This window comes from Eriocheir sinensis, chromosome 3 (genome assembly GCF_024679095.1).
Source record: "Eriocheir sinensis breed Jianghai 21 chromosome 3, ASM2467909v1, whole genome shotgun sequence".
NCBI classification, from domain to species: domain Eukaryota; kingdom Metazoa; phylum Arthropoda; class Malacostraca; order Decapoda; family Varunidae; genus Eriocheir; species Eriocheir sinensis.
Genome location: NC_066511.1, coordinates 3,999,541 through 4,023,133, shown reverse-complemented (window position 1 = coordinate 4,023,133; position 23,593 = coordinate 3,999,541). Strand labels below are relative to the sequence as shown.

The 23,593-nt window shown below is 41.3% G+C and overlaps 1 protein-coding gene across 2 annotated transcripts in view; it reads left to right on the top strand.

Moving 5' to 3' along the window:
* LOC127003789 (putative thiamine transporter SLC35F3) overlaps positions 1-23,593 on the top strand; it is a 209,000-nt gene that overhangs the window by 103,837 nt on the left and 81,570 nt on the right. For both annotated transcript variants that reach the window (XM_050870847.1, XM_050870840.1), the window contains exon 3: positions 5,188-5,352. In XM_050870847.1, coding sequence (XP_050726804.1) covers positions 5,188-5,352 — 165 coding nt within the window. The remainder of the gene's footprint in view (positions 1-5,187; positions 5,353-23,593) is intronic.

The window sequence follows — 23,593 nt, the reverse complement described above, 5'->3', positions numbered from 1 at the left end:
TTTAGAAACATCATAGACTGCAAAAAGCTCGTTATAGAACGTTAATAGATTCGACAAACAAGATCTGCTGTTACGGAAACCATGTTGCGAGTCCAGGATTAGCGAATTACACTCTAGGTAATAAACTAGTTTATCTCGAATAATTGTCTCAAATAATTTACCAATAATTGAAGTTAAGCTGATTGGCCTGTAATTATCCGGTAATTTTCGGTCGCCTTTTTTTGAAAATGGGTGTTACGTTAGCGATTTTCCAATCATTAGGAACGATACCATGGTGCAAAGACATATAAAACAGCATTGTTAAAGGTCTGAGTATCTCTCTTGATATTTCTTTAAGTAATTTTGGATATATTTTATCAGGTCCTGGACTTTTGTTAGTTTTAAGTGACTGTAGCGCTTTGAGAACCTCATCTGTACTGATTTCAAAGTCAGGGAGAGTATGACTGGGATTTTCAATAGTGTTAGGAACAGCAGCAGTATCGGTAGAATTACTATTAAAAACCGAGGCGAAATAAGAATTTAACGTGTTCGCTGTGCGTTGGCTGTCTGTCACGATATTGCCCGAATTATCAGTTAATGGGCCAATCCCACTTCGAACTTCTTTTTTGTTGTTTACATATCTAAAAGAAAACTTTCAGGATCTGATTTGCAATTTACCGCAATGTTTACTTCGTACCACCGTTTCGCCTGTTTGATTAAACTTTTGACTTGTCGTCTTGCTTCGCAGTACCGTGTACTATTTTCGGTAGAGTTATCGGTTTTCTTTTGCCTATATAACAAGTTCCTCTTTTGGAGAGCAAGTTTGATTTCATTATTAAACCACGGAGGATTTTAACTTTTCGGCGCTTTTCACAAGATTGCACGGATTTATTTTGTTCAGTTAGTAATCGAGGTTTAAAGTCTTGCCAAGATTCTTCGACGTTGATGTTGGATACTAATTGAAAGTTCGTTAATGACTGTCTTATTCTTTCAAAATCCGCTCTTTTAAAATTGGGAACGAATACCTTATTCTCTGTAATCCTTGTTTGAGCTCTTATGTCGAGACGCACCAGTCTATGATCGCATGATCCGAGGTGTTCGCCAACGCTAACATTGTCAACTAAGTTCTCTTGGGTTACTAATACAAGAACAAGAATATTATTATCGCGTGTTGGTTCACTAACCATTTGGCTAAAGCAGTTATTTTCAACGAAGTCTAACATCCTGTACGATTCCCCCTCGGATCCCGTGAGTGTCTGCCAGTCTATATGCGGTAGATTAAAATCGCCCAAAATCAGTGCATCACTGTTTCGGAAAGTTCTTTGCAAAACGCTATACATTATTTCATCATCCTCGCGTGATTGACCTGGAGGCCTATAAGTGACGGATATGTTGATTTTAAATTGATCGGTATTTGTACTCACGCTCAAGTGTTCTACAGTACTGTCCTTTGGTGTTTCATCAACGGGCTGTAAGTTACTTTTGACGTTAAGAGCCACTCCTCCACCTCTACGATTAACTCGGTCTTTATTGAGAAATATAAAGTTATCTATATTATATTAAGAAATTAAGTCATTATTAGCAGTGTCAACAAATGTTTCAGTTACGGCAATTGCATCAAAGTCTTTTGTTTTAGTTAGGCACTGCAATTCATCGATCTTATTTCTTAAGCTTCGAGCGTTAAAGCTAAGAACCCTTAAATTGTCTTTTGTTATAACTCAAAAAACGGAGTTGTTAGTTGTCTTACGATTTAGAGAGAGAGAGAGAGAGAGAGAGAGGGGGCGCCCGCCTGCCTGCGTGCCTGCCTATGTTTGTTTTGTCGGGCGGGCTTTATCCTCATTATTTAGGCAAGTGTTGACAGGTGCAATCTAAACTTCGGAATTTAATGTACGCACACCTTCAGAGCCTCGAGCCTCGAGCAAAGACGAGCAAACATTGTCAAGTAGGATAAGTTTGGCAGAAGCCTCGTCTGCTGCCCTAATGTTTATATGAGTCATAGACAAGTGTTTCATAAACTAGTTATTCGTTGAACCAGCTCTCGTTAGCTTCACATTGAAGTCGGAATACATTGAATTGAATGACTTATTGCTATATTGCCATAGGAATGAAGCTGTGCTAATATGGGTGGGGTAAATTTTTTATTTAATTGCTGTCATGTCCTAATAGTTTATTGGTATTGATATATTATTAAAATGGAAAATACGTGTCTCTAAAGTTATATTTTCAAATAAGTGTTGTATTTAAAAAAAAAAAAAAACATTTTTCGATATAAAATGTTATCACTGGAACCCGTAAGAATGTCTCTCTAAATGACATATTAATCAGGCTAAGCTAAAGCTTAAAGCCTAAAGGCTAAAGCCTTAATAATAGTCTGAAAGCTTTTACGTGAATCACTTCTCTCTGATATTTTCGTCTTTCAAATGAAAAATTCTCATCGATACAAAACTAAATCATGTGGCTCTCCATAGTCATTCGTAGTTAGTTACGAAAAGGAATATTTAGGATCAGCTTCCATTTCTGTATACACTCGGGTCATCGGCTCGTGTTGTGATACTGTCAGTCAGAGAACTGCTCGTCGAGTGACAGGAGTTATTGCCATGTCTCATACCTACATAGCGTGTTGTTTGCTGAAGTGGGGTGACCACTGCGCTGGGCAGTGGAACACGCTATAAACATTATCCGCAGTGTCTCTATTGCCTGTGCCATTCAGGTTGACTGATTCGTTTTAATGTTGCTGCAATAGGAGATAATTCTCACTGTCAATTCTTAATAAATAGGAGGGACCATTGCAAAAGAGAAATGGAATTATGTCACTATTATATTTATGTTAATATTTTGCTGTATATTTTTCAGGACGTTGTTATCGTATTAATAATCGATTTTGCAAATAATTCTTTTTTTGTTTAATTCAGGATCACGCATTCATTTCTGTTGCTCTATTTTATAGTCGTGAGGTCATTACATAATTATTTAATAACCATCGCCTTGACATCATTATTTTGTATTCATATGTTAACGGTATTTCATGTGTTTTGGAAAGATTTTCAGGATAGCACGTCGTTTTGTTTCTCTGTTTACTAGTCGTGAGGCCTAACCGTTCACTCGATCATATCCTAATGTCAACAATAAAAAAACACGTCAAAATATCACCTTGAAGAGGTGCAGCTTGAACGTCCTCCTTCCTCTATGTCTCGTCCACGCTGGTCCCTTCGAAGCTTCACAATGCAGCATGATGAATATTGCGTGAAGATGTTGCATCCCGTCGGTTTATTGACGAAATTCCGTGGACATTATAGTCACGGAGGACAACAGCATAAAGTGAGACAATGTATTTGTTTCCTGTGAACTTTAGAAGACTATTGTGAAGCCAGTCTGTCTGGGTTTCTGCGTCCAACAACATAGTATATATAAATGCCGGTAAATAACTTTTGGGTATCTTCATAGTGCATTGCATTGTTGCTCTTGAGAGTTGGTTCAACATATTGTGGGTACCACGAAAGTATGTATTTTCTGTACATAACCTGGCACTTCATAAAGTGTTTTTGTCCAGTATTATATTCATTTCAGCAGGTTTTATGATGTATATATGCTCGGTAAGTTGACGAAGCGCGGAGCGTTGGAAAATCTGCGAAAAAAAAAAATCATGGATATTGACACGAAATAATGACAATGGTTTCAGGGGGCGAGGTAGATGAACCAACTAGTCTTCCTTCTATTTCTTTTACAACACAAGAGATAGGCGGAGAACAAAGTAATTTAGAAGAAATGGTTCATAATACGTTGCGCCAAATAAAAGGAGAACAGGGCCAAGATTGAATTTAGTTAGTGAGTTATCATGAAACTCCCATCTTGCTACAGTTTAAGTCATAGGAAGAAGAAAGTTCATATGTACTCTTCTTGCACTACCTTCCTGCGGAGAACTCGCTTCGGAGCCGCACAAGCAGATGAGGAAGTGAATTCTGTGTTGGAAGTGAATTACGAGCACAATACAGGCCCTGCAACGCGGTTATGAGGAAACGCAGCTGAATGTAGTGTGGACCGACCTTTGGGATGCTGCATTCACCACACACACACACACACACACACACATTGTTTTTTCCTTGTATTTGCCTAGCACTGGTAGTGAAGGGGGTGGTTTTAGTTCAGGTTGTGGCCGTGGTTGGGAAGGTATTGGTTCCATGTACGTTTGGTGTGTGTGTTCAAAGGGGGGATTGCTTTTAAATTAATATATCTTCATCCCTCTTTTCACTTTTCATTAATCAACTCCCTCAGACTCGGAAATACATTTTGTTCATTCATTCCAGTGGCAGGGAGCGGGCAAGGTTGAAGGAGATAACTAGCAAATCTAACGGCCGCGCTGTGGAAATAACTGCCATTGAGCGTTGCTATACACTTACTTTTAACATTGATCAACTCACTCACAACTTGCCCCAAAATGACGCAGATAGCGTCATTTTCTGATTTTTGGAGAATATTTAGCCTATTGTTAATCCGAATCCAAAGATGCTTTAAGCGTCTTTGGTATTTCCGGACATTTTTGAAAGACGCGAAATGCGTTCTTGGGAATGAGGGGGTTGATTAGTTTACTTATTTATCTGTTTCTCTATCATCATCCATTCATTTCTTCCAAACCCATATCAGCACATTGTCTCATTATCCCAATCACGTCTCCATTTCATCGATTGGCCCCTTCCTCTCGCCTACCTCCTTCCATGCACTCTTACGCCCGTGCATTTTTTCTTCATATTCTGTATATGTATTGTAATGCTCCCATTGTTTATCCCATGCCTCTTCCTTCCGTCTCCTCTCTCTTTCTTCCACCTCATTTTATACCTTTATTCTTGCCGTTCTTCGTTCCCTAACTCTTTAGGCCTTCACTATTTTTATAATTTGGTCCTACCTTTCTGAGGTCCTCAAGCACAAATACTACCACTCTGTCACCTACACTCTCATGCCTATTCTCTCACTCTTTCTCATTCACTTACTCCATATTTCATCCCCGGTCATTCCTATATTTACTCCTTCCACTTCTATCTCCCACATAACTTTCCTTCACTCTTTTTACTCATTCTTCTCACCTACTTCTTTCTATTCACTCATTCACTCACCCCTGTCCTTACTCCCTTTCCCTATGTTTGCCAGTTTTTTCACTCACCTCCTTTTATTTCCACTCACTCACTCACTCTCTCCCTTCCTTATCCGCTGCAGATCGTGGTGGGATGGTTGGTCACCTGCTGTGTCACCACCGCATGGGTCGGCGCAACACACCTTATCAAGGACATGTTCCTACGCCAAGCCTACCTCCCTGCAGCCCCCCCTTCGCCCCCAATGGACACCACCGTTTCATCCAACGCTACTGGAGCCCAACCCAAGGTAACTTCTGCTGCTTAGATTATTGTTAATGGTAGGTTAGCTAAGGCCACTATATTCTTCACACACGCTCAATGACACACACACACACACACACACACACACTAACACTAATGCTAACATTAGCGCGCACACACACACACACACACACACACACACACACACACACACACACACAGGCACACCGTGCCGTGCTATCCAAGATAGAGAGGCAGCTCACAAAAGGTAACAGAAGCTTCGCACTCCTGCTAACCATGATCTTTACATTTCTGCCCGGAATCGTGCCAAATCTATTCTCTGACTTAAAAAAACTCCTTCATTAATAGAAAATGCCAAAACCTTGCTTTTTATAATTCTTCTCGGGACTTCTGGCATCTAGCCAAAAACATCTCCTCCAACTTCACTTCATCTTTCCCTCCTCTCCTTAGTCCTGACGGCAGCACCGCCGTCTCATCTATCTCTAAGGCTGAACTCTTCTCTCATACTTTTTCTAAAAACTCCACTCTGGACGATTCTGGGCATATTCCTCCTACTCATACCCCCTCTGACTCCTTTATGCCTATTATTAAGATTCTTCATAATGATGTTTTCTATGCCCTCTCTGGCCTCAATCCTCAGAAGGCTTATGGACCTGATGGAATGCCACCTATTGTCCTTAAAAACTGTGCTTCCGTGCTTACACCCTGCCTGGTCAAACTCTTTCGCCTCTGCCTGTCAACACCTACCTTTCCTTCCTGCTGGAAGTATGCCTTCATACAGCCTGTGCCTAAGAAGGGTGACCGTTCCAATCCCTCAAACTACCGTCCTATAGCTTTACTTTCTTGCCTATCTAAAACTTTTGAATCAATCCTTAACCGAAAGATTCAAAAGCACCTTTCTACTTCTGATCTTCTATCTGATCGCCAGTATGGTTCCGCAAAGGGCGTTCTACTGGTGATCTCCTTGCCTTTCCAACTGACTCTTGGTCATTCTCTCTTAGCCGTTTCGGTGAAACCTTTGCTATTGCGCTGGACATATCAAAAGCCTTTTATAGAGTCTGGCACAAATCTTTGCTTTCCAAACGATCCTCCTACGGTTTCTATTCTTCTCTGTGTCCCTTTATCTCCAGTTTCCTTTCTGACCGTTCTACTTCTGCTGTGGTAGACGGTCACTGTTCTTCACCTAAACCTATTAACAGTGGTGTCCCTCAGGGCTCTGTCCTATCTCCCACTCTCTTTCTGTTGTTCATTGATGATCTTCTTTCAAAAACGAACTGTCCTATCCATTCCTACGCCGATGACTCTACTCTGCATTACTCAACTTCTTTTAATAGAAAACCCACCCAACAGGAACTAAACGATTCCAGGCTGGAGACTGCAGAACGCTTAGCCTCATACCTTTCTATTATTTCCGATTTGGGCAAGAAGAACCTAGTGTCCTTCAACGCCTCAAAAACACAGTTTCTCCACCTAACCACTCGACACAATCATCCAAACACCTATCCCCTGTTCTTTGACAACACCCAGCTATCACCTTTTTCAACACTAAACATCTTCGGTCTATCCTAAACTCAAAATCACAACTAGATACTCCATGTCTCTTCTCTTACTAAATCAACTTCCTCGAGGCTGGGTGTTCTGTATCGTCTCCGCCAATTCTCCCCCGCACAGCTGCAATCCATCCTCGTATGGAGTATGCGTCTCATGTGTGGGGGAGCTCCACTCACACAGCTCTACTGGACAGAGTGGAGTCTAAGGCTCTTCGTCTCATCAGCTCTCCTCCTCTTACGGAGTCTTCTACCTCTTAAATTCCGCCGCCTTGTTGCCTCTCTTTCTATCTTCAATCGATATTTTCATGCTGACTGCTCTTCTGAATTTGCTAACTGCATGCCTCCCTTCCTCCCGCGGCCCCGCTGCACTCGACTTTCTACTCATGCTCATCCCTATACTATACTTCTGCAAGAGTTAACCATCATCTTCATTCTTTCATCCCTTACACTGGTAAACTCTGGAACAGCCTTCCTTCGTCTGTATTTCCTTCTGCCTTTGACTTGAACTCTTTCAAGAGGAGTGTATCAAGACACCTCTCCACCCGAAATTACCTCTCTTTTGGCCACGTATTACTTTTGTCTTTGTGGGAGCGACGATTAAAGGGCTTTTTTTTTTACACCTTTTTTGTTGCCCTTGAGCTGTTTCCTTAGCTGTAAAAAAAAAAGAAAAAAAAAACATTATAATGGTTACCGTGTATGCTTGTAGCTATATGTGACTTACAGCTTATTTTAATCTTTACCTGAGAACTTCAAGTGCTTATTTGCAGTTCCAGCAAAGAAAGAAACTCAGTTTGCATCCAATAAAAGGATATAGCTTGTGTGGTGATTCAGCTAAAATACTGAGGGGGGTTAAGGTCAGTAGCTATACTGAATATTTATACTGCAAAAGAAAGTGTTAAGACACGTAGAATTGGGACACTTTGAATAAGTTCAGTCTTAAAAAGGCAAGATCTATTTTCCGCATTAGGTAGGGGTGATCTAGTATTTTTATTGTCAAAATTATAATTATTACTCTTACTGTTATTTTTTCTATCCTTATCCTCATCATTCTTATTTATTATCATTATTATTGCATTATTATTATCATTATCATTATTACTATTGTTATTATTATTATTATTATTATTATCATTATTATTATTATTATTATTATTATTATTATTATTACTATTATCATTTTGAGTTATTATTATTATTATTATTATTATTATTATTATTATTATTATTATTATTATCATTATTTATATTAAGTCAAAAACACGACAAGTTGAATGTTACCCAGCACCGGAATCGAAGCAATGCGTTGGCGCCATTGTCTGCCACACCACCCGAGGCGCCAACGCATGGGCTGGGTAACCTTATTGTTAGTATTTTATTATTATTTTAGTCATTATAATTATTATTACGATTGTTGGTCTTATTATTTTTTCATTACTGTTATTTTAGTTATAATATAATTCAACACGCCACATCAAACTTAATTTAAGCGACTGTTGACTTCCGGTCTGTAACTGATTGACTGATTTACAGCTCCTGCCAGCTGTGCGAAGTCAGCGTTGTCTGACACATGACGCTTCCATTGTTAGCAACAGTCTCGGCGAGGAATATTATAGGTTAATTTGAAATATTAATCTTAGGGAAATTTTCCTGAAAGGTGTCTGAGCCTCTTCAAAGTTTCATAAATACCTGGGACACTATGTCACCTGTAGTGATATTATGGATATAATATACCTTATAAGTTTGGCTTATGGCAGGAAACAATGCCGCATGCCTTTTGTTTTCACTCTTCTCTTTCTTCATCTGCTTTTCATATAATTTTCTAAATTCTAGAGCCAACCTGAAGTAGCTCCCAGCCAGCTTTGTAGGTCAACTTTGACGGTGTCCTTCCAGTGATCCATCTACGTATATCGTCGTCGAATGGTTCCTATACATGTATAAGATTATAATATCTTGCTGTCCCAAGGATCCCTACTGTCTAATGCTGTGTTACTGAAACTGAAACCTTTAAATTCTTCTGTCTTGTTATGAACCTAAATAAATTTTTTAAAAAAAGGAAAAGAAAAATTATACAGTGAGAGCGCATGAATATGTTAATTAATGAATGACCTTGAGGCGAGACGTGGCATGCAGGGCGCTGCGTCTTTATTAACTTTCCTCGCAGACTGCACCAAGAAAAAATATATCGTGATTTTTTCGGCTAGACAATCTGCTGAAGCTAGAAGCAATTGTAAAATTTGGGAGATGAGCCTTAGAAGTAAAGTATGCCACTTGGCATGAATGATAAAGACAATTCCTATTTGACAAATCAATGAGGGGAGCAGCTACCACCCACAATTGTCTTCGTTGTAAGGCATCATCGTCTACCTACTTTTTATTTATTAGTTCAGTATTTTGTAGACCCTTTTCTGTATTTTTTTTTTTACATGTCCTAACCGATATCTTGTAGGTAAGCATGTTTGTTGTTGAGCAGTGAAACTATCACGAATATGATCGAGACCCTCAGATAATAGAACAATGGAGAACAGGTTAAACATGAATTTTAATATCACGGTGATGACTCCAGGCAAGAAGGCTACATGTCAGCAGGGGGTGATCACGGCATAAAAAGAGAGGGGTGAGCGGGGACGTCGACTGAAAGAATTCACTAATTAGTACGGCTTCTTTTCAACATACCCGAGATTAGGTCCTAAATATAGGAAAAGGAAAGCTTATCCTCTCTCTTCCTTTAAAATCAGCGGGACCCGACACCGCCGCCATCACCACCATCGCCACCACCACAGTCACAATCATCACCACAACCACTACCACCACCACCATTACCATCATCGCCATCACCTCCATCACCACTACCAACAACAACACCCTCACTACCACCTGATCACAGTTACTACCATGAACACCACCATCACCACCACCACCAATCACCCTTACCATGACAACCATAACCACTATCACCACAACTATCATCACCACCACCATCACTACCACTAACTTCACTACAGATACTACCACGAACACCGCCACCATCGTAATCACCACCACCATCATGAAAACACCATCAACACCATCAGTCGAACCTCTCACGGTCAAACATTCGGACATTTGCCAACCGACGGCCACCTATTTTTTTCTGGATAAGTAATTAGTGTTGACCTGAAATGTTGATTAGATTACCCCGTCACGACTCCCTCCGCCTCACGATGACTGGTTAGCTTGGCTTTCCCACCGTCTCTGTCTAATACGTTACTGTAGGAAAGTTCTGGTACGTACAGTTGTTATTTTCATTATTATTATTACTATTATTATTATTTTTCTTATTATTTTTATTATCATTAATATAATTATTACTCATTTTTATTATGAATATAATTGTTATCTATTTTTATATTTAGATTTTAAAAAAAATATGTTCGCCTTCCTCGAGGATATCCTTAAAACTATATAGTATACACTGAGAGGGAACACACACACACACACACACACACAGGAACGCTCGCCTCACAACCCAAAGGCCTCCAGTTCTCATGTCACAACAGCGCGTGCGCGGCAAACCGCGGTCCCAACCACGGTCTTCTATATAGAAGGTCTGAGCGATGGGCCGTGACGTCATCAGCCTCGGTCGTCTCCCTCGCTCTAGCCAAGGTAAAGGGAGGCAAGCCAGGTATTCCCACGTGGGGGGGCGTTGGACCAGAATTTGTGTGGACTGCGCAGGCAGACCGTGACGTCACAGGCTAGACGAGGAATCAGGAATAGGTATGATTGATACGGGGACTTCAGTCTTGACCTAGCCACCGGCGAGAGGAGGTTTATCTGAGCTGTCCGTTTTCTTTGACATGGGAAACTGTTGTATAGTATGCCTTCATGCTGCATTGTTCGTAGGTGCAGATCCTTGCATTCCAAAGTCATGAAATAAAGTCTACAAACATAAAACATATTTCATTAGAATCATTGTTACAAATAATACCCATTTTGGCTTAGTTTTTTTTATGAGATCATAAGCTAATTTAACAGTTTAGTACTGTGTATAACTTCATCAGGCATATACTGTACAAATGCAAGTCATAAGGCTGTAGCCTCATTGCATAGCACAATGGAAGCTGCCAAGCTGTAGAGGGAAGGACCTCAATGAGTTTAGCTGCACTGGGCACCATGGTCTGGACCCAAGACTTAGGTGAACAAATACTCTAAAGAGGAATGGGAACCCTGGATTATATATGTGAATGCACATGCCCTCTAGTCATTATTATTGTTATTATATGAGTGAATTGTCCTTACACTCCAGAGAAATTTAATGCAGAGGGCATAAAACAGTACTGAAAATGCATTTCAGGATCAGAACCAACTTAGGTAGGTGTCACACTAGGCGGTTTTGCCGAGTGGTTTCGCCGCTTTTGGGATAACACACTAACCATTAGACGTGCAACGGACTACATTACATTAGGATACCTTTAAATTCTCTCTCTCTCTCTCTCTCTCTCTCTCTCTCTCTCTCTCTCTCTCTCCATATATATATATATATATATATATATATATATATATATATATATATATATATATATATATATATATATATATATATATATATATATATATATATCTTCTAGGCTGTGACGTCACTTAGATGCGCAGAGTGGTGGGGTAGGGGGATCGAGACTACCTGGTGTTCCTACCATGGCTCTAGCTGTCGACCATGGTGACGTACTGATTTTACACAGTGGAACACTGTTTTTACCTTAAAATATGGGGAAATATAATAAAATTTGAGTACTGTACCTGGATTTGTGACCCAGTACGTAACACCTGACCTCGAGTAAACAAAGCTTCGCTCCTGCCCCTTTTAACTCCCAGGCGCATTGCGTTCCAGACACGAGGGAACAGTAGCTTATAATATTGTATTTAGTAAAGCCCGGCTATTATTTTGTATTTAGGAATATTATTATATTATTTTGCATTCATGGATACCACACAATTATTTTGGTTAGAAATAATATGCTATTATTTTGCATACATGAATACTAGACTATTAATTAGCATTTAAAGACAATAGGCTATTACTAAGCACTTAGGAATATTATGTTATTATATTGCATTTAGGAAAACTAGGCTATTATTTTTTATTTAGGAAGACTAGGCTATTATTTTTCATTTAAGAATACTATGCTATTAATTTGCATTTATAAAAACTAGGCTAGTAATTTGCATTTAGGAAAACTAGGCTAGTAATTTGCATTTAGGAAAACTAGGCTATTATTTTGCATTAAGAATACTATGCTATTATTTTGCATTAAGAATACTATGCTATTATTTTGCATTAGGAAACTAGGTATTATCTTCCATTAGGAAACTAGGCTATTATTTTGCATTTATTTGCACTAAATTATTATTTTCCATTTGGGTATACTATGCTATTATTTTGCATTTAAGAAAACTAGGCTTATTTTGTAGTAACTTTTTTTTTTTTTAAGAGGAATTAATATACCTCTCGTGAACAGTTTCATTTATCAATGATGCGATTTTAATGGATACTGTGTGCTATATTGGCTATCACATGGCCAAATTTATTATCTGCTATGATACACCACGTTCTTTATTGTTCCGTACGACAGTCTTGATGTTTATCAGTCAACGTCATTGGGAAATAAAATGGATAATGGGAAAGAGTAACCTATGATATTAAGATTCAACGGAGAGCATACCGCCCTTCCTGCCTCCCCCGAGTATGCTGCCGGTGCGTTCAATTTAAGTTAAATGTCGCGAAGGGAAATTTTTAAAACGATGCAATAAATACATTTCACTATTGAATATATCTGACTTACAATGACTTGATCTCTCATTATAGAAAATGTGACGACCTGTAGCGGGAGGTTTGTACTGGCCCTGCATAAGACAACCTACGGTCATACATTAATGCCCCTAATATTTGCCACCTCATGTTCTAATAAACTTGAAGTGCATTGGAATATCAGCAATTATAATAGGGATGATATTATATTGGAGTACTTACCCTGCTGCTCTGATTAGGTGTAAAATTGTCCCTCTTTATGGCTCTAACCCATTCAAGTGACAATGTTTCATCTTTTGGTGAAGAAAATATAGCCACTTTAGGACCAGTAGGATAATTTCCGTTGCAAAGAGGTACACAACACCTGCTGAGTACGTTGATGTTAAGTACAGAACTGAGGAAGTTTGAGATTATGTCAAAGTTCTTGAATTAAATAGTCGTGACATTTCACCGTGACCGAAAACGTGTACTCACCTTCACAGTCACAACCAACTAACGGCGCGGGCCGCGCGGCTAAAGATGACCGAGCATCGTGACGTCACGGTGTATCTGCATCCAAACGCTCAGGGCCGAGATTCAGAGAGCTGTTAGCAACCTTGCTAACCGATTAGCAATGTTGTTATGTGCAATAGCAATGTTTTCGGCATGCAGAGAGCCAAACGGTGACGTCACGAGATTGCTAGAATAGCAACTGCCTCGGGGCAGTTGTTAATCTAGCAAGGTTTAATACCTTCACGTTTTTAAACTTAAAACAACAACTCGAGAGTATAGGAAGCATATCTATATAAAACTTTAGTATGTCATACGCAAACATGAGTAAATAACAAGAGTTGGGGCAGTTTAATTAATTAATTTCTTGCCTTCCGGGAGGGAGGAGTCAGCGGCGGCCCATCGTTACCAGACTGTCGTACTCAGCATCCTATGATTGCCAATTTCCAACCCAGAAACTACCTCCTCGACCCCAATAACTGCCTTTATATATAGTTATCGTTAAAATGGTTAATTATTGGTGCGTTTTTGGCAATAGTTATGGGCATGGCTCAAAAACCGGTAAATACGAGGCTCTGAGTACGACAATCTGGCAACGGTGAGGAGAAGGGGTTCATGTCATCCTCCACACACACAGCTACAACTGACAGCGATTTTTGAAACTTAGTGGTCTTTTTCCGGGGGGCTGGGAGGGAGAGCGTAACACCCAGGGGGGTCGATATCAAAAGAAGCTGAAACTACCAGAAAAAAAATAGTTTCATCCGGAGTAGACACTGGTGAAAGACCGAAAATTACCATTTTATGTGTGTGGAAGAACAACAATTTATCCCAACCAAGTAGTATAATTTATTTCTTGTAACATAAATAGGGTTTACCCATTGCAGGGTTATCCCCCACAGCCCGCTGGATGGCACTACGAGGGATGGCATGGAGTTTGGAGGAAGAATACAAGGAGAGGGCATGACTGCAGTCTTTTGGCCTTCTGTGACGTCTTGCCCTTTCCTTGTATTCTTCCTCCGAGGGCGAGACAATGTAACCACAGCCGGGACGAGACAGCCTTGTGATTGGTGCAGCTCGCTGTAAAACTCACTGTGATTGGTTGTTGAATCCCCGCCAATCAGTTGTCTTTCCGTCACAGCAAGGTATTAACAACGTTGCTATGCCTCGTTTCTGAATCCCGAGTTTAGCAAGGTTGGCGAGTAACAACGTTGTTAGTGTTAGCAAGATTTTTTAGCAATGTTTTCTCTGCATCTCGCCACAGGCCTTCTATTAGTAGCGTCTTCCATTTAGCGTAACCCGTTTCTGGGTCGTGATCTGTAGAGTCCCTTGATAGATAGAGTCCCAACAACCTAAGATTTGGACGCCATTATTGGCCCTGTTTTCGCCGCGAAAGCGTGTGCTAGCGTTTGAAAAGCGCGGCGAAAACAGGGCCAATAATGGCGTCCAAATCTTAGGTTGTCGGGACTATGGCCGGTGTCACACTAGGCGGTTTTGCCACGCGGTTTCGCCGAGCGGTTTCGCCGCGTTTGCGATAACACACACAAACCAATTGGAGGCGTCACACTGGGCGGTTTTGCCGCGCAGTACCGCGCGGCAGCCGCCCACCACCGCTGCATGCTGCGGCAGAACCGCCCTGCCGCGCTGCCGCTTCCCGCCGCGATTGAGGACACAACACACACAGTTCAATGCACGTGGTTACATTGGGCGGTTCCGCCGTGCGGTCGACCACCATGTTTGACGTTGATTTGTTTATTCAATTAGTGTAATTGTCAATCTTTCCTCGGCAGATATTGCCCTCCTGAACTGTGTGTTTTGTTTGGAGATGTGAGGCCTTAGAACTTGCAGTAATTTATCAAATGAAGCCTTGGTCATTCGGTAATTAACAACATAAGAACATACGAACGTAGGAGTGTGCAAGAGGCCGGTAGGCCTGTACAAGGCAGCTCCTTTGAACCTAAGCTCCCGTGAATCTAACCCCACCTAATATCACTGTCTATGAATTTCTCTTGTAGTGACCCATAACACACACCATTTTCTTTCTCGTTTCGTCCACCTTCATTTCTTCAGTCTGCCCTGTAACTCACCTAGTCCTCTTCTCTTCTTTCACTCTCACAACGCACTGACATATCGTTCTTCACATTTATCACATTGTGGTCACTACATCATAACACCTTTACGTTATCATCAATAATATTATAGTAAAGCCGCTTACATGCACAGCTTCTCCAAACCATCAACATTGTAAAGATTTTTGCATATGAACTTTTGTAAACAATATTCACAATCTGGAAAAACATTTATGTACCTACAAATAAACTTCTTCGTCAATGGAGTCACCACCGGTTAATGGTAGTTTTTTATCAACCAACAAAGGCTTGCTCTAGCGGACTTACAACGGCGAAGTTAACAGCTTCGTTCGGCGGCCGAAAGCACACAAGCAGCAATGCTTGGCTTTCACGTAGCGGTCTAGGCTACCGCTACACTCTAATTTATTTTTTAATGCGACAATTGTACTGGCACTCACCACATGACTCCTCAGCCTGTTCCACTCATCTACCACTCTGTTAGTAAACCATTTTTTGCCTAGTTCCTTGTTGCATCTGAATTTATCCAGTTTAAACCCATTACTACGTGTCCTACCCGGTTCTCTTACCAACAGAACCTTTTTAATATCCCCCTTATTACAGCCCTTCATCCATTTATAAACCTCGATCATGTCTCGACGCACCCTTCGCCTTTCTAGAGAATGCAAGTTTAACTGTGTGAGTCTTTCCTCGTATGGCAAGTTTCATAACCCTTGAATCATCTTAGTCATCCTTCTCTGCACCGATTCTAACATTTTTATATCCATTCTATAGCAAGGTGACCAGAACTGAACCGCATAATCAAGATGAGGTCTAACTAATGCTAAATATAGTTTGAGGAAGACTTCGGCGCTTGCTTACGCTCGTTGATATAAAACCCAGTACTCTGTTTGCTCGATTTCTAGCTTGAATGCATTGCGCCCTCGGACTGAGATCAGAGCTCACTAACACCACATATTCTCATAAAACTTCTCAAACTTTTCACTAGTTTCCCTCTCAGCGTGAAATGGGTGAACCCAATTTCTCAGACATGTGGGCTCTTAAGTAATCCTTCTGCCTCAAGGACGCAAACAACCTTGAGGTTAGCGCTGCCGCGCGGCGAAACCGCCAAAGTGTGACATGGTACTGGTTAGGCGGCGCCGCTCGCTTTTCCCCACCCAGCGGTTTTGCCGCGCGGCGAAACCGTCCAGTGTGACACCGGCCTAAGGGACTACAGATCACGACCCAGAAACGGGTTACGCTAAATGGAAGACGCTATAGATGGCCGTGACCCGCCCCCCCCCCCCCCCTCTCTCTCTCTCTCTCTCTCTCTCTCTCTCTCTCACACACACACACACACACATTTTTACTTCAACCTTATAAGCCTCCTATCTCCGTATTTTATACTAATCGCACAGCTATATATATTTTTCTCTGCAATCTTTTAGCGTGGGAGCCGATGTGTGTGTGTGTGTTACAATATATAAACAAATAAATGAGTAAACTATTAGTGATACAGAAATTCTCTCTCTCTCTCTCTCTCTCTCTCTCTCTCTCTCTCTCTCTCTCTCTCTCTCTCTCTCTCTCACACACACACACACATTTTTACTTCAACCTTATTAGCCTATCAATGTTTTTACCAATTCCACAACTATATATATATATATATATATATATATATATATATATATATATATATATATATATATATATATATATATATATATATATATATATATATATATATATATATATATATATATATATATATATATATATATATATATATATATATATATATATTCTCTGCAATATTTTAACGTGGAAGACAATATGTGTGTGTGTGTGTGTGTGTGTGTGTGTGTGACCAATGCAAAACAATATATAAACATAAATAAATGAGTATAACTGTATAAGTAATACAGAAGCTATCGCATGATAGCCTAGTGCTGAGAAGAAAAAAATTCTCTCTCTCTCTCTCTCTCTCTCTCTCTCTCTCTCTCTCTCTCTCTCTCTCACACACACACACACACAAACACACACACAAACACACATCGACTCCAACGTTAAAATATTGCAGAGAAAAACATATATGGTTGTCTCGCTGCCAAACTCTAACAAATCTATAATTATATTATTATTACACACACACACACACACACATTTTTACCTCAACCGCATTAGCCTATCTCGGTGTTTTTACCGATCTCACAATTATATATTTTTGTTCTCTACCATACGTTAACGTGGGAAACGATGTGTGTGTGTGTGTGTGTGTGTGTGTGAGAGAGAGAGAGAGAGAGAGAGAGAGAGAGAGAGAGAGCATAATTTTGAAGTGCTGTACCATATGAAAATAATAAGTGAGTATAATCATAGATTATCTTGTTATATACAGAAGCTATTGATAGCCTACTATCGAAAAAAAAGTACTCTCTCTCTCTCACACACACACACACACACATACACTTCATTACTTCGACCCTATTCGGCTTTCCGTAATTCCCACTCATTCACTGCTGGGAGACAGTGATCACACACACACACACACACACAATCCTCTCCCACGTTAACATATTGTAGAGAAATACAATGTATATATTTGTGAGATTAGTAAAAACACGGAGATAGGTTTATAGGGTTGAAGTAAAAGTGTGTGTGTGTGTGTCATCACTAACTCACAACAGTGAATGGGTGGGAATTACGGAAAGGCGAATAGGGTCGAAGTAATGATGTGTGAGAGAGAGAGAGAGAGAGAGAGAGAGAGAGAGAGAGAGAGAGAGAGATCCACGTGTTTATGTGGGCGCAGTGTAGACGGGTGGGTTGGCCCTTGGATGAATAATACATGGAGTGGCCCTTAACGGGCCGCTCTTTACTGTGAGGTGAAGCATGAGGGATAGGGGTGGGCGGAGGTTAGCTGGTGACCTCTTGAGCCAGCAATTCCACTCAAAACATTGCATTTCTCGCTCCCTGATCGTCGGATTAAATGTTGTTTTGGTTTTATATTTACCAGTTCGTTGACTGGATGGGCTGTGTGTAGAGCCCTGCAGAGATTGCGATGTCGCTGAATCAGTCGTGTGGGTCATCGAGCTGTGCTCGCCGTCCTGGGCCATGGGGGGTCAACATGTCCGATTTTTACGAAGTGTTGAATGCACCCCACAGCCGTGCGGGCGTGAGCTCAGGTCTTGGAGTAAATGAGCTTGTCTGCCTTATTTCTTCCACATATCATATGTTTTTAGTTATTCAACTGCTGCAGTATATGCACAAAGGATGTATGTACTGGTTTTCATAGAAACAACACCAGCATTTCCTTGTCTTTATTCCGTAGAAGCTGAGAAGAAATATTCCACACCCGCCTTGATCCCTCACACTTCCTCTGTATAATATTCATTATATATTGACCATGCCCTTACTTCTAATGTAGAAGGATGTACAGACACTCAAAAAACTATCGTTACAGTGGGGTCCGACGAATTTCACACTGAGCAACCCGGTAATCTCGGTAGGGTTGGTAAGAGTGCAATCATCCCCACCACCTCAGCTCTGCTGGGGGTAGAAGGACAGGACCCCCGTAGGGGAGGGATAGAGAGGAAGGGAGACACTGAGATACCAGACATCACCATAATATTAACGGAGTGATCTGAGTGACACTTGTTTAAGCTTTATATTCATAAATTATTCAACAATAATGCTCATATGATATACGTAACAGCGGTGGGTAGAAGTATTCTCCCATGTCAGATATAGTTCAGTTCACAATGTGCCATCCTGGAACTAATGCTTCCACTGAACGTGTCTTTTCTTTCATGAACAAGTTGTGGGCATCTGAAAAAAAACAACTTCAAATTGCAACGCTAAAAGCATCGCTGGTAAGAAAGATAAAGTTTAAACAGAGTTGCATGGATTTCTACAGGTTGTTTCAATCTTCTCCTGGGCCACCCTTCTCTCTTGTGCTGCCTCATTGCCTAATATAAAAATAAGAACTTGGCGCTCCTTTTAAGTTGACGAATAAGGAATTTGGCTCGGGCGTTTTGAATTGCCGAAATTAGCCGTCTCTGGAGAAGAGTAATTTAATAAATAGCTTGCATGCAAGAGTTAATTTGTCTAACATGTTGGTATAATGACTCGCCGAGAATTATTAGAGAATTAATCTTATTGGGTACATTCCATGATTGTTTCGAGACAGCGAATACCGTGACTCGAGTAGTGCATGCTATACTAAAGTCTGTTCGGAGCATGAAGTCGGTTCAGGGTGGAGCTGGTATCGTCGTTTACCTCTACCCATGCTGCCAAATCAGCCTTCGTACATGCGTCTCTCTCTTATTTCCAATCCATGTGCTATTTGAAAGCGATATTTTATATATTCTGTATATAGTAAAGGAAGCTACATAGTACAATGAGTGTCGATGTTTAGGATTATAACAAGGATTTGTATAAATTCTATGATATGTGGCAGCGATTTTTTCCCATGTTGCCACGTTGTGGTGTTGGTAGTGGTGGTGGTGGTGGTGATCGGTGTGTCCCCCTAGGTCCCTCCCCCGGGTCGAGAGGGAGAGAGAGGGAGAAAGAGAGAGAGAAACAGGTGGGTTGTGGGTGGGTAGGCCGGGAGAGAGTGCTAATCTGATAATTGGCGGTCGAACTGGCAGCGCTGCACTCATGGGAATTCTGGAATCTGCCACACCTTGAACCGACTTCATGCTCCGAACAGACTATAGTGAAATCATTGCCAACGTTATCTTACCATTTGGGTGATAAGTCAAGTTTATAATCCACTATAAATCTTTCATAAGGTTAGCTAAGTTTTACGTAACCTCCTAGGCCCAGTGGAGCCGTATGTGGCGATCAGTCAGTGGGATTCACTCTGATATCCGAATCCTGATTGACTCATCACCGTAAAGTGTTTATCATATTGTCTCCTAAATGGACGAAATTTTAACTCTTCACTTGTGTGTGATGTGTTAAAGCATAATTTCATCAACCCAAACACTACAATATTATAGCTATATAGAATAGATTAATTAACTTCGACTAAGACTCCACCTGTGTGTTTCATGAAGCGTTACTGTGCCAGCTCAAATTCTACTTAGCGGGACACTTACGTGTCCCGCTCATTTGGTTCAGGCAAGTGAACCCACATCGAACACACACAGTGATACCAACATGAGTAGCCTGTTCTCACTGGCTTCGTCCTTGGTGTCAGTTTGTATCGTGCTGAATGTGTAACGATAGTTTTTTGAGTGTGTGTACAACCCTCTATGTAGAGCGTCTCAGAATGCTGTGATCAAAACTTACTACGAGAAAACAGAAGGAAATATTGGGGCAAGAAGGAGAAAAACTTACCCATACGCAAATAATAGTCTATATTTGACTCAGTGTCAACCAACCGTGTTACACAATCATGCATGTCATTGTTAGAGGTATATTAATCAGTAAATGGAGAAAATGCAACATACCGGTCAGGCAACAAGCACTGAGAGGGGTTGGTTACATGTTTTTAGGGAGAGAAATGGTTGTGGAATGGTGGAGATGAAGCCATCACCAGATATGAAAAAACAAACTTACAGGAGTGGAATAAATAATATAAGATAACTCCTGTAAGAGAGAGAGAGAGAGAGAGAGAGAGAGAGAGAGAGAGAGAGAGAGAGAGAGAGAGAGAGAGCAGTGTCTGATACAGCGCACAGGTCCTCAGCACGCGCGTGGCTCCCTGCAACCTCTCCAGGAGCGCAGGGATGTGGCAGGCCTGTGTGTAATGTTCAAGGCACACAACCTAAACGCACCCCACCTGGCAGCTCTCAAGCTCCCCGCGCCCCCAAGCCCCATACACTCCACCCGAGCAGCACCCCACATGCAGGAACAAGTAGCTGTACCCTTCTCTAGGACAGAACACCACTACCGCTCCTTCCAGCCCCGCTACAGCTGCCTGTGGAACCAGCTCCACCATCGCGCGTCACTTCAAGACTTCAAGCGGGAGGTGAACTGCTGGCTTAGGACCTCTAGGCCCCCCCCGCCCCCCTTTCCCAACCCTGGGGTCGCGACCACAAGTGGGGTCGCCAAGCGTTTTTCCTGGGGTCGCCAAGATCTCAAAATATCAAACATGGTGTTATTATATTATAATAACACATATAAAACTAAACTGGTGGGGTCGCGGTCATATCTAGAGATGCATGATTGGGGTCGCCTGAAAAAAAGGTTGGGAACCACTGCAGTCTAGGCAGTAACTATGTGTAATCTTGTATATACCTATAGATAGATGAAGCTTAAAACCTTCAACTTTAGCACAATCTTTTGTTAACCCTGTTTAAATAAGAGAGAGACTAAGAATGAGAGAGAATAAGAATGAAAGAGAATAAGAATGAAAGAGAATAAGAATGAAAGAGAATAAGAATGAAAGAGAATAAGAATGAGAGAATGAGAATGATAATGGGAGAGAGAATGAGAATGGGACAGAGAATGAGAATGAGAAAGAGAATGAGAGAGATAACGAGAATTAGAGAATAAGAATGAGATAATAAGAATGAGAGAATGAGAATTAACGTCAGGCAAATGACTGCCCGTGGGTTGAATCGACTCGGTAAGTTGCCCACGTTCACACTCTTATTACCTTCGCCAACGAAGTTGGAAGGAGGTTATATTTTCGGTCCGGTCAGTAAGTTTATTTATTTGTTTGTTTGTTCGTGTACAGTCTCCTGTGCACAATTTTATGGATATCTCAACCACTTTTTCAGGGAAACTTCGTGTCCATCCAGAATAGAACCAATTAAATTTTTGATGTCAAAGGTCGAAGGTCAAGGTCGCACAAAACGTCAGATTGGCCATAACTTCGGTTCTCGTCATCGTAGAGACTTCAGACTTCGTTCATATTTTAGCTCATGGAAAGACGCAGCTTGCATGGCCTTGAACTTAACCTTTGACCTTGAAAAATTCACCCAAGGTCAAAATTTCTAAAAAAATAGAATTAATAAAATTTGGAAAAATATGCTTCCATATAATGCGTGTCCATCCAGAATATAACCCATTAAATTTTTGAGGTCAAAGGTCAAGGTCAAGGTCGCACAAAACGTCAGATTGGCCATAACTTCGGTTCTCGTCGTCGTAGAGACTTCAGACTTGATTCATATTTTAGCTCATAGAAAGACGCACCTTGCATGGCCTTGACCTTGACCTTTGATCTTGACCTCGACCTCGAAAAGTTCGCCCAAGGAAAAGTTTCCAAAAAAGTAGAATTTCATCAAATTTTGAAACAAATGCTTCCATATGATGCACCTTGCATGGCCTTGACCTTAATCTTTGACCTTGACCTCGAAAAGTTCGCCCAAGGTCAAAGTTTCCAAAAAAAAAAGAATTTCATCAAATTTCGAAACAAATGCTTCCATTATGATGCATAGGATCGCAGTTGATGCCCATACCAATTTTCAGGACGATCTTTGGCGGAGGTGTGCACTCTCCAAGTGCTATGCGTCAAGTTTTATAAGTTTTGCAAAATAACTATGTGTTCATTGTACTTCTGATAATACCCAAAGTAATGTGACCTGTTTGTGTGTAAAAGCCATGGGAGAAGAATTACAGATGCTATCCTTGAAAAATCCACCAAGGAATCATTCGCTCTTTTTCAAGCTAAGTTTTCTTGCCTCCTAATGTTTCACCACAAATATCATTTTGTCTTACCGATGAAACGTTATGCTGCCATCCCCGCCTCTGTGGGCGCAACCAAAGGCAGAGCATGCCGGCATGAACGCAAAATGTTGAGGTGTGTGGGTGTCGCGCGTCCGGCCAGCCGGGCAATGTTTTGGGTGGAATTGAGGGCCGCGGCGGAGAGGGGGCGGAGCAAAGTCAAGGTCAAGCCGGCTTCACTCCTGTGACGTCATGCCCTCTCCTTGTATTCTTCCACCAAGGGTTGGCCCCTTGGTTGGCCGCGCACACGCTGTTGTGACATGAGAACTGGAGGCACGGAGGAAGTTCCAAGGAACCACTGGCACGCCACACCGGGCGGAGTGGAGACAAGGCAGCAGTCTTCGTTAATCTGTGCCCCCTGTCCACCCAGAAGTGTGGATAGAAGTGTAGGCTACCTGGTGTCAGTCGGGGTTGTGTTCCGCCTTACGAGTATGTGCATGAGTGTGAGGTTTCAGCCGTACCCCAAGACTCATCACTTGTGAGCTCAAATGTCATTCGGAGAGGTTGCTGGTTAGCGATCGCAAGTCCACCGCGTGGCTAGGTTGTGGTGAATTACAGACACAAGTCATGCTCGCTCATCCTGAAAAACCATTTACGGGAGAGTCTTCTAAAACCAACCAGCCTCATTCTTGTCCGTACTGCAAAGCTAACACGGTCCATGTCTCCTTGCACCGCTGCCTTGTGAAAAACAATGTTCTAAGTAATGATTGAGTG